Source organism: Chaetodon trifascialis, chromosome 2 (assembly GCF_039877785.1).
Source record: "Chaetodon trifascialis isolate fChaTrf1 chromosome 2, fChaTrf1.hap1, whole genome shotgun sequence".
Taxonomy (NCBI): Eukaryota; Metazoa; Chordata; class Actinopteri; order Chaetodontiformes; family Chaetodontidae; genus Chaetodon; species Chaetodon trifascialis.
The window spans coordinates 11,381,221-11,397,246 of record NC_092057.1 but is presented as its reverse complement, the minus strand read 5'-3'; the positions used below and the strand labels follow the sequence as shown (position 1 = coordinate 11,397,246).

The 16,026-nt window shown below is 41.8% G+C and overlaps 2 protein-coding genes across 2 annotated transcripts; both read left to right on the top strand.

Moving 5' to 3' along the window:
* The first annotated feature begins 463 nt into the window (after nucleotides 1-463).
* snrpb2 (small nuclear ribonucleoprotein polypeptide B2) lies at nucleotides 464-4,703 on the top strand. Its single transcript, XM_070981726.1, has 7 exons — nucleotides 464-511; nucleotides 1,268-1,339; nucleotides 2,011-2,183; nucleotides 2,283-2,417; nucleotides 3,624-3,659; nucleotides 4,152-4,240; nucleotides 4,321-4,703. The coding sequence occupies exons 2-7, from the start codon at nucleotides 1,276-1,278 to the stop codon at nucleotides 4,478-4,480; spliced, it is 657 nt and encodes a 218-aa protein (XP_070837827.1). The 5' UTR covers nucleotides 464-511; nucleotides 1,268-1,275; the 3' UTR covers nucleotides 4,481-4,703.
* A 5,686-nt stretch (nucleotides 4,704-10,389) lies between these two features.
* On the top strand, nucleotides 10,390-15,670 carry prokr1a (prokineticin receptor 1a). The gene is made up of 2 exons (XM_070991660.1): nucleotides 10,390-10,817; nucleotides 14,965-15,670. Exons 1-2 carry the CDS (start codon nucleotides 10,390-10,392, stop codon nucleotides 15,668-15,670), a joined length of 1,134 nt encoding a protein of 377 aa, XP_070847761.1.
* Nucleotides 15,671-16,026: the final 356 nt, after the last annotated feature.

Sequence of the window (16,026 nt, the reverse complement as noted above, 5' to 3'; positions counted from 1 at the left end):
ATCATTGTATTTTATTGAGTTAGTTGACCCAAACTAGTTTCTTGATAGAGAAACAGTTGCTTTAAGTATGTCATTACATTTTTTTTATTTTATTTCATTTTATTTTATATTATTTTACATAAACTCCACAAAAAAAATTATAAAGAAACTAATTTAATTCTGCAGAAGGTAGTAGTGGTGGGTTACAGACTACAACTACAGTATGAAAGTAATGTTGAAGTACTTCTACTTCACTGGAGTATTTTCATGTTAAACTACTTAATACTTTTACTTCACTACCTTTCAGAAGAAATATAGTATTATATATATTTATTTATATATGCATATACTTCTTAAATATGAAATGATATTATAATATGATAGGATAGATAAATATGAACATGCAGCCTGTAGTTTTCCTCCTGACCTGCTGGTGGCGGTAGATCATAAAGCAGTTAAAATAGCAGCCGGTGTTAACGGCGCCAGCAGTCTGTATTTCCTGTTTTACGTGAGTGGTGTGAGTAGTGAGGAGGTGAGTTAAATACTTATAGTTTTGTCTGATACTCGCTGGTCTATTGTTAGTCCGAATCGATGGGGCAGTTGATAGCTAACTATGGATTATGTTCATGTTAGACATCACTGTGTTTCACCATTTTAAAAACACAAGCATAATTAGCTACATGGCTAGCTCTTGCTAGGCTAACGTTATGAATGAATGCAGCCAACGTTCAGCTAACGCATGCTTGAAGTGGAAATATTCAGGTCCTTTAGTTAGGTACTAATACCACACTTTGAAAATACTCCAGTACAACTAAAAGCCCTGCGTTGAAAATCTCATTTAGGCAAAAAGTACGTATTATTAGCAAGAAGTATCGAGAGTTAAAATACTCGTAGTGCAGTAAAATGTTCCCTGTCAGTGTTTTACTACTATATGTGATGTGTTGTGATTAATAGTACTGCTACATTAATGTGTATGTTGCATTTCACTGCTGTACATGTTCAAGGTTAAACTTATTTGAACTACTTTATAAACTTTTGGCTAATTTAATCTACAGCAATGCATCATATTCTATAAGATCATCATATGTTTGTAGTGTGGCTGTCCTGTGAGAACCACGTATCTTAAACAACAGCCTGTTTTCAGCTTTGCGATGGTGTATTTTCCAGCTAATCCAAGAGGTTTCTTAAATAGTATATTTATTTGAAGAAAGAAGGACAAATTTCTCAATCCAAAAAGTAAAACCTTTTGACACATGGAAGTGAAGCCGCTCTCTTGTTGTTTCATCAGACTCCACCATGGATATCAGACCAAACCACACGATTTACATCAACAATATAAATGATAAAGTCAAGAAAGAAGGTAAGTGTACATTAAGTCGCCCTGTGTGGCTTGAAGTGTGAATTTATAAAGCCATAAACATTCACGATGCCAAACCATTTGATCAAACTATGTTGAGCAAATAGCGCTTTACTAATGTAGCAATTAAACTGCCTGGAAATGACTTTATTTATAATTTGTTTATTTATTTATTTATTTTTTATCTGTGTTCAGGTTCAAGTCTGGCGAACCTTCACTCTCATTAATTCATTCAGTGAGCCCCAATGCTCTGTGCATGTTTAACTCTTTTACTGCTGCCATCCTAATCCATCATCCTGCTGTTGGGTTGTTAATAACTTCTGCAAGTTACAGTTATTATTTCATTACTGATTAAGCTACCAGCTGCTCTCTCAATTCTCTTAGTATAAAAATCAACTTGTCATGTCTCCGGACAAACTACTGAATGAGGACCCTGTTTCTAATGACCTCAAACATTTCTGTGCAAATTTCTTACATAAACACAGATACCAGCCATGCTGTGCTGAAGTTTTTCGTTTGGCACAATATTGTCAGGAGGTTTGATTTTGTTCTAGACAAACAGGCTCACATCACTAAAAGTTGTCATCTCATCAGTTGTGTAGTTGCAGTTGGATGTGATGTCTCAGCCGTCTGAGAGTTTGTATTGATCTCTTCTTCTCGTCTTCCTCTTGCAGAGCTGAAGCGTTCGCTCTACGCGCTCTTCTCTCAGTTCGGTCAGATAGTTGAAATTGTGGCCATGAAGACCATGAAGATGAGGGGACAGGCCTTTGTCATCTTCAAAGAGCTCACTGCTGCCACCAATGCACTCAGGCAACTCCAGGGTTTTCCCTTCTACAACAAGCCCATGGTAGGATGAGTTTAGTGATTCTGTGTCTTCACTCTGTTCTTCATTCTCCTCTCTGAATGAGGCTGGGCTTGACGTGACTGATGTGTTGTTCTTTTCCAGAGGATACAGTACGCAAAGACCGACTCTGAGGTCATTTCCAAGATGAAAGGCACGTACGGCGACAAGGAGAAAAAGAAGGAGAAGAAGAAGAAAGCTCAGGAGCCGCCATCCAGCCTAACAAAGAAACCAGCAGTGGTGAGTGACACACCAGTCAACATCAAGTTCAGTGAAACATCAGAGAGGCAGCCACCAGTCAGTCATTATCTCTCTCAGAAGCTCACATGTGGTCTAGCTATAAGACAGGTGTGCATATGTTTTGTTATAAGAGCCCATCTATTAAATGATCGCAACAGTCATTTTGTACATTTTAATGAATTCGTTACAAATTTCATATACAGAGCACACTGTTGATCATTTTTCAAAGCAAGATCTTTGAATCATTTACTACTTTCTACCTTCCTGGCAGCCGTTCGTTTCCGATCATTTCAGGACTTTATTAAACTTTTACAGTTTCATTATAGTCACACAGATTAAAAGGCTACAGATGACAGTTTTCCCCGCACAGACGGGCTGAGCGGTGACTGAGGGTCCAGTATTTCCTCTGAGTTACTGCCCAGATCTGGTCTGGTCTGGACTTTGATGGGGAAAAATTACAACCCTGTTTCCAAAAAAGCTGGGACGCTGTGTAAAATGTAAATAGAAACAGAATGTGATGATTTGCAAAACACTGAAACCCCGTATTTAATTGAAAATGGGACAAAGACAACATGTCAAATGTTGAAACTGGTCTTGAAAATTAGATCCTCATTTAGAATTTGATGCCAGCAACATGTTTCCAAAAGGTTGGGACAGGCTCATGTTTAGCACTCTGCTGCATCGCCTCTTCTTTTAGCAACACTCTCTAGCGTTTGAGAGCTGAGGAGACCAACTGATCTCCTTTTGAAAGGGGAATGTTTTCCCATGCCTGCCTGATGTACAATTTCAGCTGCTCAACAGTTCAGGGTCTCCTTTGTTGTATTTTGCGTTTCATAATGCGCCAAACATTTTCAGTGAGTGACAAATCAGGACTGCAGACAGGCCAGTTTAGCACCTGGACTCTTTTACTATACATGCTGACTGGTTTGGCATCGTCTTGCTGAAACAAGCACAGCCTTCCCTGAAAAAGACATCGTCCACTTGGCAGCATATGTTTCTCCAAAACCTGTATATATATGGCTCAGCATTAATGGTGACTTCACGTCTGGAGGAGAGTATGCAGCTACATTAATGCTGTGTGGTAAATGCAATACTTTTTTAGTTTCTATCTACATTTGAACTGTATTACCACGCAATGATAATATATAATTTGATTTTTGGCTTACATATTGTTCACTGCCATCACTTGTGTTTGTTGTTTTGCAGGGATCAGCAGCACCTGTGCACTCGCCTGCAGTACAGGTAAGACTCTTGAGTACAAAGTTTGTTATCAGACAGTAAGAAACCAGAGGAATGGTTGATATTGTCATAATATAGCTCTAACATTGCTGGACCAGTTTTTTCTCACCTTTCATGAATCTGACTGGTAGACAGTAGTCCAGAGGTGAAAATTGAGGCTTTACATATAATAATATTAGTGTGTCTAGCCAGTGTTACAAAATGAGTGTCCACACCTCCAACGTTTGCACACACACCGGTGAGTTTCTCAACATCTGACGCTCTGACAGAGCTCTCAGAAACTAAACCATGTGCAGAGATCACGGTGGTTTCTAATCTCAGCAGTTGTTAAAGTAACACAAAAAGCCTTGAAAAAACAAATCATGGTTATTTGTGGAAAGCAAACAAAGCACATAATAAAGACTCTTCCCACCAACTTGCACAGACTCTTTTAGCCTTTGACCATCAGGAAGAAACAAACAAATGACTGATCAGCCTCTGTGTTTTTCCTCTCAGGTGCCGGACAACCCACCAAACTACATCCTGTTCCTCAATAACCTGCCTGAAGAGACCAATGAGATGATGCTCTCCATGCTGTTCAACCAGTGAGTTCCCTCTCAGGACTTTGTGTTGCTGTTTCATACAGAGAGCGAGTGTGTTGACAGTTTTTGTTTTTCCTCTGCAGGTTTCCCGGTTTCAAAGAAGTGCGGCTCGTCCCGGGGAAGCACGACATCGCCTTTGTGGAGTTCGAAAGCGACACGCAGGCGGGCGTGGCTAAAGACGCGCTGCAGGGCTTCAGAATCACGGCGACCTGCGCCATGAAGATCACATACGCCAAGAAGTAGATCCCAAGTTTGATCACTGGACACAAAGAGACTCAGAGTGGGAGAGGGGCGATCCCTGGATTTCCATTGTGTTTTCAGATCCTTTTGATTTTTCTAAATCCCACAGAGCTTTTTTGAATTTCTTTTGTTTGTTTGGTAAATTCTTTGCTGTCATTAATGAGGCCGAGCAAAACAAAATCTCTGGCCTATTTCTTGTTTTGTAAAATAAAACACTTTTGCATAATTGTTGCCTTATACGCGTTTCCTCTTTGATCTTCAGAAACAAACATCCGTTTTTACACCGGCCGACTATCAAACTGACTTTTGATATTACTGATATAAAATGATAATACTGTAAATGTTATGTGATATCTGTCTCAGTACTTGTTGACTTCCTGTCTGTGGCTCTCAGCTCTGCTCATTGGTTGCTTAGTTTAATGTTTAAAAAGCTTCAGTAATCTCCTCAAACAGCTGCTCCCTGTAGGTTTTGTCGAGCAGGAGGAAATGGTGAGGAGTATTTTCAGTGGTGGATTAATCCAGGTTTGGTATAGTGAGAATTTGTGGCAGCAGTAAGGTGTATGTGGGACACGGTAATGAAGGAACGTGTCAGCCAGTGCGATGGTGGCTCACTGATGTGTTTTTAATGGAGCTCAATGGCTCAGAGGAAAAAGATCCATCAGGCTGTGGTACGCATACTTGTTAGTAGATATGTTCAATGTTTATGATATAGTGTGTGATATAGTTTTAGGTTTATTTAAAACGGCTGTCCTTGAGTCTAGCCAATTAAGACAAGCTTTTTAGGGACGTTTATCTGCTTGTGTCTCGCTCTGACATTTGACGACCATCTATAAAACTTTTTATCACACGTCACATATTCAGATCTAATGCCCATCATTTTGTCACTTTTTTCTAATCCGATATATAAATTTATGTCGTCTTAAATACTAAAACTCAGGAATGTAGTTGGAACATTGTATTACAATTAGAATAACCTGCAGTTAAAAGCTGTACTAAATGTATACACAGAACAAGACTTCAAACTGCATTTTAGATCCGCTTCAGTCTTATTTCTTCCAGCCGTCATTGATCTGTGTCGTTTCAACAGTTGGTCATCATTTGTCCTGCTGGCTATGAGAACCATTTTTCACCTTGTCGACTGACAGCAACATCGGTGTCATTTTCAGCTGGTATATGCGTATGGCCAGAGGAGAGTTATTGATCAGCAGGCAGCGGCACGAGCCCAGACAACAACACTTCATCACAACGTGGACTGTTAACGAGCAGGCAGATCACAAGATGGCTTTATGGGCCATGAGAGGAGAGGAGGTTATTTATTGGCGGATGCCCTCACAGTAATGAGAGAAGGGGTTTAATTTAGCATGAAGTGATCGTATAGACTTGTGGTGATTGCTGAATGTTCTTGTCACCGCAGAGGTTGTTTTTCACAGGAGGATCAGAGCAGCCTGTACTGTCAAGACCTCCATGTTCAGGTTATCAGCTCTTACTGTGACTGAGCACAGTCAGGAAAATATGGAGGTGAAGCTGTTTTTTATCTGGTGGTCACATGCAAACACATGTACATAATTAACATAATAAACAAAAATACAGTTATGTTAACTGTTATGTGGAACTCGTGATACATCCTGCATTAATGCATGCATTGAATCATACGATTGTTAACCATTACTAAGAATATGATTTGTACCCTTACCTTACCAAAATATTTTGTTCCTGTTGCTTAACCAGAGAACGCTGTGTGCAAAGCGAAGTACAGCGAGCAGCGCAAAGGCAGAAAGAGTCAGTGGACAGCAGTCATTGTTGCTGCAACTCTGTCTGAGGCAGGAAACAGGTGAGAAACACCTGAGAGGACAAATGGAAAGGAAACAGGTGACATCACGTTAATATCTTGTTCACGGGATCAGTGAAGTGTGTACACCCAACAGTGATGTCACAGTGTACTGATACACCCTGGAGTGGTAAACATTCCCGCCAAACATCACCATGTTTACGTCACTGTGAACGTGTTAGCATGCTGATGTTAGCATTTAGCTCAAAGCACCGCTGTGCTGGCTCAGAGCTGCTAACAAGGCTGCAGACTTGTAATCGCATTTGAAGAAGTGGCCGTGCTGAACTGTGCCAAAACCACGTTAATCACAAATTAAGCAAATCTCTGGAATAACGTGTCAAATAAGTCTGACTATATCAGCGAGCACAGTCTGGGTTGACTCAGCTGCACCACCATCGCTCTGCTGAAAGTGATTGTCGTGGTCAGGAGTATTTTTGTTCAGACGAATCCATCACAGGAACAAATGATGGATGCGTCCCCAGATGTCAACATCTCGTATCAGCCAGACGATGACTGAGTGTGAGTGTTCATTCCAGCCATGAAACCGAACAGCGGTGATTAAAGTGTTTTTAGAGCAGTGGTCCCAAACCTGTTTGTCTTGTGTCCCTCTATAGTAAATCAGTGTTTTCTCACACAGTGTCTACATAGGCACAGGTGAGCGAGTTCAACCAAGGATTCATGTTCCCTTCTCAGATTCTTCCATTTGAATCATTTCTAGTGTCTGAAGTGATGAAACTACGCACTGTTTCACAGCAAAAAGCAGCAGAACTAATATATAAAGGAACAGTTTGGGAAGCAGACTTCCTGATCTTCCTGCAGAGAGCTAGATGAGAAGATAGTTATCACTCCTATCTGTGCACAAAGTGTGGATCTGGAGCTGGAAGACTGTTAGCTTAGCATAAAGACGGGAGGAAGGATGAGAAAGGTTGTCCAGCTCTGACCAAACTTAAACATTCCCTTGAAGCCAGTTAACTACGAGCATCTCTTCATCCTGATCTGTTTCCGTCTGACCAACATTTGTCTAAATGGGCTTCATTCCTGTTATTTGTAGAAAGCATAGTTTAGCATGTTAATATGCTAACTTGCCTGTTGGTAATAATGAGGATGATGGCACTCGAGGAAGTCAGACGACCATCAGAGTTAATAGAATTCAAGCTAACATGAACATGAATGTCTGACCACGTCATCACAATCGTCCAACAGCTGTTAAGAGATTTCCCTCAAACGCACAAATATGACCTTTACAAAACACAGGTCCCCATAATGTAAATTATTAAATTCTGGGGTGAAGATTTGGGATAAGATTAGGCTTAAGTTAAGGTTAGGTTTAAATTAAGGTTTGGGTAGGGGTTAGAGTTAGGCATGTCGTGGTTATGGTCAGTCACCTGGTGGGTAAGTCTCCAGGAAATGAATGTCTCTGTAATGTCCTCAAAAATGATGGAAACATGACTCTGTGTGTGTGTGTGTGTGTGTGTGTGTGTGTGTGTGTGTGTGTGTGTGTGTGTGTGTGTGTGTGTGTGTGTTGGGTTGCCGTATGTCACGAACGCGCCTCGCGTCCTTTGGCTCATTCTGAGGATCGGTGCGCGCGGTGAAGCAGCTTCAGGTCTGTATCATAAAAGGTTCTTTTTCTTGTCTTCTCTGAGCGTCGCCTCAGTGTCTCTACTGTTCAGACTTAATGTCGTTTAAGCTCTTGAGCGCAGCTGTTTAATAGTTAAATCACAAGCGGATTGAAACCTGAACGTCGGATCTTTGATTTCACTCATTAAATGTAGATCTTCGCCTGAAAACTTTGTGCTTTTTGAAATATTATTTGTTGTTTGAGGTGATGACACATCTTTTAAAAACTGTGTGAACATATGTTTAATTGTGCGTGATGCAGCACGTGCGTCCTGTAGAAATATCTGCTCTCAGACTTCAGCTGTTGCGCTGATCTTCACTGCTCTCATGTGTTTCTTCATGAGCCGCTTTTTTTATTTTAAATTTTTTATTTCTTATTTTTAATGAAGTAGCAGCCTGTCTCCTCTGTCGACTATTGTTTCTAATCCAGAGGTAGATCCTAACCCTATTGTATTCAGTATTATTTAGTCTGGCAGCTGAAATACTGAGGTCTCAATTACACAGCTGGATACTGTAGTTCTGCCTCAGATCTAACAACAGCTGGACAGAAACTACTTCAATCTAGATTTAAAATGACATAAACTTGAATTGTGATATTTGGTGTTTTTGCTTTTAAAATGACTGAAATTATTTAAAACGAAACAGGTGCAAATAAATGTTATTTCGATCAATTAATCGATTAATCCATCATTGCTGATTTGAAATAGATATATAAAAAAACAACAACAAGGTGACAACATGCAAGATGTTTGTATTGAGGCCGAACTGTTAATGTAAACTGTAAACAAGGACACATGTAAAAGTGCAAAGAGAGCTGGAATCAATATGGAGCTGGTAATGTGATACTTATGAAACCATCATGCATGTATATGTATATATGTACATATATGCATGCACACATAGTAATATGTATAATTTACAGGTTAGCTGATTGGGGCCTCTATGGAAGCCTGTTCATGCCATGAAAATAAATGAATATGAGAAATATAAGAAAGATAACCATGACATTGTAATGAGTCAGAAATATAACAGTATCTGCAAAGATCTCTGTTTCCTGCTCTGTGGCAGCAGTTGTGGTGATTAACAGAAACTGCGGGTGTGTGTTTGGATCCAAACAGTGCTGCTCGCGTGACGCCGATCTTTCCTTTGATTGTTCAGCCATAACAACCATTTATTCACAACACTAGTAGAGACCAGAAATAACAGAACACTGCTTCACAAACTGTCGCCACAAACACCGAGTTAGCAACACTGCAAATATTCAAGGGCTTTCATCACTGGGTCACAGGCTTTATCACCACTGTGTAACCTCATTCAGCGATAGACGATGATTTAACAGACATTTATATCAATGAAAAAGCTTCAAAATGATTACAGCATCAAAATGATCAATAACAATTAATCATGCCTAAATGATCTTCATGTATTGACTTTCCTTGCATGAGAAGACTTCCACACGGGTCCATTTGGAGAACTAATTTGACATAATCGGATACGACCGACAGCAGCTATGAATCTGTTACTGAAAAACAACTGAACGTGTCTGTGAGCTGACCAGTGATGATTAATTGACCTGCCACGTTAAAAAGTGAATTTATTTTAAATCCTCCTGCTGCAGAGTGTCATCCACTGACTCCTGCTGTCCTTTCATTTGAAAATACTGATCACTTATAAAAACAGACTGAAGCAGCTGACAGGATAAAAAAAACTCTTGTGTCTGGCAGTAAAAGAGGTTTTCCGATGTCGGAGCTGAGATGCAACATTCCCCAACCTGAGCATGAATCTAACAAGTGGACTGCATGAACACTGTATCCAGGCAACAACGTCAGCAAAACTATGAAAATGATCCACTGAAAAACTCAGATCCAATATTTGTGGAGTTACACTGAGCAACCAACGAGCGTCTGTCTGTCAAACACTAAATCTAGAGCCTATATGTGTGTGAGGGGCCCTGAGATACAGGTGTGACCTGTTCAGGCTGTTTGTGTCCAGCCACCTTCAACAGGATGTTAAATGCTAAGAGATACTGTTTTTTTTTTTTTTTTTCTTATTTTGAACAAATCAAACCAGCAGTGAATGTATCGACCAGCAAGTATCTCGATCTCCTTCATCTGTGTCATAGAGCTCCATTAAAAAGACTTCAGAGAGCCACACTGTTGCACTGGCTGACATGTGTCTTCATTACCATGCACACACACACACACACACACACACACACACACACACACACACACGCACACGCACACACGTTTATTTTGAAGGATAAATCATCAAAGTGCTCAGAAACAAAAGGAACTTTGAAAATGAACAACTCCGTCTGCGGATCATGTGAGAACAGCTGATAAATGGATCTTGTGGTCAGAATGTTATTTATTTTGTTTGGGCTAGAAGTGATAACTTGCTTTCTTTTTGTTTCCCACGCCACCCCTGCAGACGCTTGTATCTGAGCATGTTGACCTGATCCAAAATGGCCAACCAGACCAATGACAGCTTGACTCTGGCGGACTACTTCCTGGCCAGTGACGGTGTGGACTATGAGATTCCTCTGGACGAGATCCCGGACACCACGCGGGGCCGGGCCTTCTTCGTGGCCACCATTGTCATCGCAGTGGTCCTGGTGGCCATCATGTTGGTCTGTGGCGTGGGAAACTGTCTGTTCATCGCCAGCCTCGCCCGCTACAAGCAGCTCCGTAACCTGACCAACCTGCTGATCGCCAACCTCGCCGTGTCGGACGTGCTTGTGGCGGTGGTGTGCTGTCCCTTCCTGCTGGACTACTACGTGGTGAAGCAGCTGTCGTGGGATCACGGCCTGCTGCTCTGCGCCTCCACCAACTACCTGCGCACCGTCTCACTCTACGTGTCCACCAACGCACTGCTGGCCATCGCTGTGGACAGGTGAGTCCAGCTGCACACCCATCAGACACAGAGCGGTCCAGGTTCACTCGTCCGGGTTTTTGATGCTTGCATGAAGCTTTTAGTTAGTTTTCAATATATCTCAAGTATTATTTTAAAGAGTTACATGTGATCCAACAACAAAAAACAACAAATTATAAGAGTTCTCCTGAACGCCTGAATAGTGAGTTGTAAAGGCAAAATCCTACTCAACATTTAATGTTTTCTACTATCTGATAAACATTTGTAAGAGCTTCATTTTATAGTAGAAAATTCTTGTGGCTTGTAGGCTTATGCTGCATGAGCTGCCAAGACTCTGAAACACATCGTATAACTACAAACACATTCAGACGACAGATACGCATTTCACCTTTTGTTTGATCATGTTAAATGTTAAGGCTTTCGGCACAACAGCAACATGATGAATTTAAATAGAAATGTTGCGTATTTTTAAAAGTACTTTTTGCAGCACTTTCCATTGAACACACTCTTCACAGACAGTGAAGAGTTGGGAGCAAATAAAACAAAAAATAAATAACAGTTTTCTGCTCTGATGCCACTATCAACAGGTTCAAGTTACAACACAGGCAGACAAACATGATAAAAGTGTTCAACGCTCCCATACTCAGGACTTAAAAAGAGAGAAATGACAATAAAACATTAAAGTAGATGATGGATAAAGTAGAATAAATAAGTTAAAATGCAGGTAAAGATGCAGAAATCACTGTTGAAAAATGATGTGATGGGACGGCGCTGTGGTTCAGTTGTTTGTGATCAGAAAACATCAAAATCACTACTTTGTTCAGGATAAAGGTGCATTGTCATGGTAAGAATAATACCCATGTGGTTAAGATGAGCCATGACCATGGTCGTGGTGAAGAGACACAGGAAATGACCAGAGGTCTCCTGATGGGGCACTGATGCCGGAAGAGTCATTATTGCTCTGGCTGCTAGAGGGCGCTGTCAGCTCGTGGCTGTGGGGCATCTGCTGAGACGACTGCTGGTGTCATTTTGCTCTACATTGCATGCAACAGAGGTCCCTGGCAACACTGAAACAGAGCACAGGTCAGAGTCTTGAACCCCTTGACAGCCAGGATGCTCCTCTTTAGCTCTGATGATCCCTGAAAACACTCCAGTATTTTCCAGACTGTTCAAACTCAGCCTCCACTGTAAATTTTAAAAGTCTTAAAAACATCAGTTCGGCCCAGTCAGACACATGACGCACCGATCAATAGGAGTGTTCAGATTTTCTTACTGCTGAATCATCGTAAAGATTGAATCTGGGATTGAAGCATTGCTGTATGTTTGGTTGCTCCTCTTATATTTAATCTTTTAGGCAGTGAGATACCTTAAGATAAAAATGATATCTGATATTTGTCAGAAAAACCACACGTGTGAATAAACCAGCCTAAATGAAGAATCGACTTGTTGCCTGACTGACTTTAAGAAATCTTCCTTTTGAGGACGTTATTGTCGTCACACATTATTGAACTGATGCGTTAATCTTGCGTGTCCTGTGCTGTTCACACTCCTGCGTCGCTCTGATTACGTGTTTACCTTCATTTCGAGGTAAATCATGTCTGGATTTGAAAGCTTATTGATCAGGTTCAACAGAGGCCTGTGACCTCTGCCTGTCTGTCAGTGTGTGGTGAAGCAGCAGCCAATGAAGGGTGAGGTATTTCAGCTGCTGCTGAAATGTGACAATTAGACGGTCTACATTAGTCTACATGGGTTGTAGACAGGTTGTAGACAGGGCGTAAACAGGGTGTAGACATGGCGTAGTCAGGACTGATGAACCACATCTGCTCAAGGTGACGGTCCACCTGCATGTTTGATTATGTCCTGTATTTGTACTGCGTCAGACACGCGTTGACTCTTTCAAATACAACTTTAATAAACTCGTTGGCCACACGCTTCGCCGAGCTTTCCTGTTTTATAAGATTTTCACTGAGATTTTGTTTTCCACTTGTTCCAGTGGAAACACCAGACTGAAACAGCTGCTGTGAACACACCGTTTGCATATTTTCCAACTGTAATTTGACCTGTCTGTGATTTTTATGGCCTCATTTTGAGTCTCATCAAACTTACTATATGACGAGACTTCTAGTATTACATAAAGTACATATATTAAGGTTTGTATGGCTTGTTCAAGTATATTTTTCAGAGTAGTCTTTGCTTTGCTCTGCTGCATCAAGCAGAAATGAGCTCTTTACTGCCCCCTGTGCTCAAAGGGGGAAAAGACCTGCTGCACCTGCTGTTAGCTCTGGTAATTTAACTGCCCGCTCTTAGTTAAAGTATGCCTGTATGCAGCATAATACAGTTACAGTGACCACAGCAGCAACCTTGATTTCAGTCAGAAGTAAACAAAAACGGCATCTCACTGTCAATGGTGTCTGCTGAGATGATGGTGCTGAAAGAAAACTCACAGGTTCATTAAAATCAAAAGGGTTCAGTCAAGAATATGTTGACATTTTGGCTGTACATGAAACATAGGGGATGGTCACAGAAATTGGTCCTTCTGGAGGGACATTTCATGATATCTGTCCTGTGGTTGTGGAGATTCTGTTACCTTCAAGTGATTCTTAATCCCAATTTCTCTGTACCCCCATTCACAGCACTCTTCCCTCCCCGCTTGTATGTGTGCAGGAACAGCCGAGGACCTTATTCTTGTTTCTTGTGATAATCAGAAGCAACAGCAAGACAGAAAACACTTTTCTCCTCTACATCTGCCGCAGTGCAGCAAACTGTGCACAAAACACGACCAGTTCCAGCTCCAGCTTCTCAAATGTGAAGATCTGCTGCTTTTCCCTCGAAAGATTTGAATGCATTTGTAATAATGTTGAGCTTTGGACTGCTGGTTGGACTAAACAAACATTGTGAAGGTGTCACTTTGGGCTGTGGGTCACTGTGACCACATTTCTCACTATTTTCAGCATGTTTACAAACCAAACAATCGATTCGTGGAGAAAATAATCAGCAGATCAATCCAAAATGCCAAACGCTAAAATAAGACAGCTAATTTAGGCTATTTCTGTGACTACAAGGCTAACAATGAGGTCAGTCTCAGAATAATAGATCAACATTCCCAAGTCAGTATGCCAACATACATACATGTTTACTGCACAAACATGCTAACTTGCTACCATTGGCATGCAGCAGGCAGACTTCTGTTTGGCTGAACTGCAAAGGGTCAGGTAACATTGTGCAGGAACATAATGGTCGTCCCCCATTCGACAGATCTCAGAACAGACCTCAGGAGTCTGAGGATGATCTGACCGGAGATGATTCACATTTGAATAAAAGCTGCTTCTGGTCTTCCCCTTAGCTTCTGAATCAAATTCATCATCGGCTGCAGCTCCATTCTGGGACCAGCAGCCCGATCCATTTATCATGGCTGACGCCGCCTATCATGTAGCATCCGCAGACAGGAAAGATGGATGATCTCTGTATATCTGGGAATGTTTAAATGGTTCCTGTTTCCCTGTTAAGTATTCACAGTCAGACATCTGGTAGCGTGTCTGATTCTGTTCTTCTCAGCTCTGGATCAAGGATACAGCACTCCTGCAGCCAATTAACACTAAACCTAACAAAAACCACACAAACAAGGCTCATATCAGGTTTTCTGCTTCACTTCTAAAAGGAGGCGCCAGCAGTTATAATCAGGCGTAAATCATCTTAAGCAGCATCATCGTTATCATCCCCTTCAACAGATCGTCCACAGACATAAACTACAGAGACAGCAGAGTGCTTCATGGGAAACAAGGCAGAATCTTCTGATGTCTCGTTTACCAGTGTTTAAGAGACCACTTAAGACAGGTGTAACTGCTCGTAGCTACTGTGCATCTTTCCAGATTATAGCTTTTTATGATCACTATTACTGAAAACATTAGCTCATTGATTAATTGGTGAAAATTAACCAGCAGCAATTTTGTTCAAGTCATTTTTTTAAAGAAAAAAATGGCAAAATCTTTGTTCTTCCAGGTTCCACAATTATGAAATTAAAGTGATTAGAAACACTCCAACCTTTGCTCTTCATAAAGGACTGCCCACTGGAAAGCCTACAGATGCAATTTCATCCTTCCAAGTGATTGGTACATCTTGGTAGAAGATGTGACCTACATTCAAGGAGATGCTCTCTTTCTGTCTGCAGGTACATGGCTATCCTGTACCCTCTGAGGCCTCGTATGAAGCACCAGACGGCGTACTGCGTCATCCTGACCGTTTGGATCGTCCCCATCTTCATCTCCCTCCCCTCTGCCTACATGGCCTCTGAGACAACATACCCACACGTGAAAGGTCACACCTATAAGACCTTCTGTGCTCAGATCTGGCCTGTGGACCAGCAAGTTTACTACCGCTCCTACTTCCTCCTCATCTTCGCTCTGGAGTTCATTGGCCCAGTGACCATCATGGCTGTCTGTTACGTCCAGATCTCCAGGGAGCTGTGGTTTAAGGACGTTCCAGGTTTCCAGACAGAGCAGATCCGGAAGAGGCTCCATAGGCGTCGGAGGACGGTGGTGGTGCTGATTCTGGTGCTGGTCGCCTACGTTCTGTGCTGGGCGCCGTACTACGGCTTTGCCCTGCTGCGGGACTTTTACCCCACCCTCATATCCAGGGACAGGAACTCCCTCGTGGCCTTCTACATCATCGAGTGCATTGCCATGAGCAATGGGGTCATCAACACCCTCTGTTTTATGAGTGTCCCAAACAACAACAAGGACCTGAAGAAGGCTGTCAAGTTCCCACTAAGGCTGGTGACTTTGGTGGTCGCCAAACCAATGGATGAAGGGGAGGCACGGACCTCCTCCCTCCGAGTGACAGAGAATGGGGAGGGAGCTCGGAGGCCAAACGTCTGACGGTTCAAACAGCGCTGCAACTTCAATGGAAACACCAAACCAGTGTGGATCACAAAGTGGGATTTTCCACCTGTATTTGAAGAGATGACAGCATTTCCAACAAGCTCGGACAGTGGACAAAGCGTGCAGCTCATACAGTGAAGAAGAAAGCAGTGGGGCCATGTTTGTAGTTTCAGGGCACAAGTTTCAGAAATACCTGTATTTAAATGTTGGTTTCATTCTCATCCCAAGCAGACAGTAAATACCTGTGTGATCATGACCTGGAGATGCAAACAGTCGCTGGATAACAGGTGAAAAAAATGTATTTCCACAATTAGGTATGAAGTGGGAAGCCACATGTGGGGCTACAAGCACAC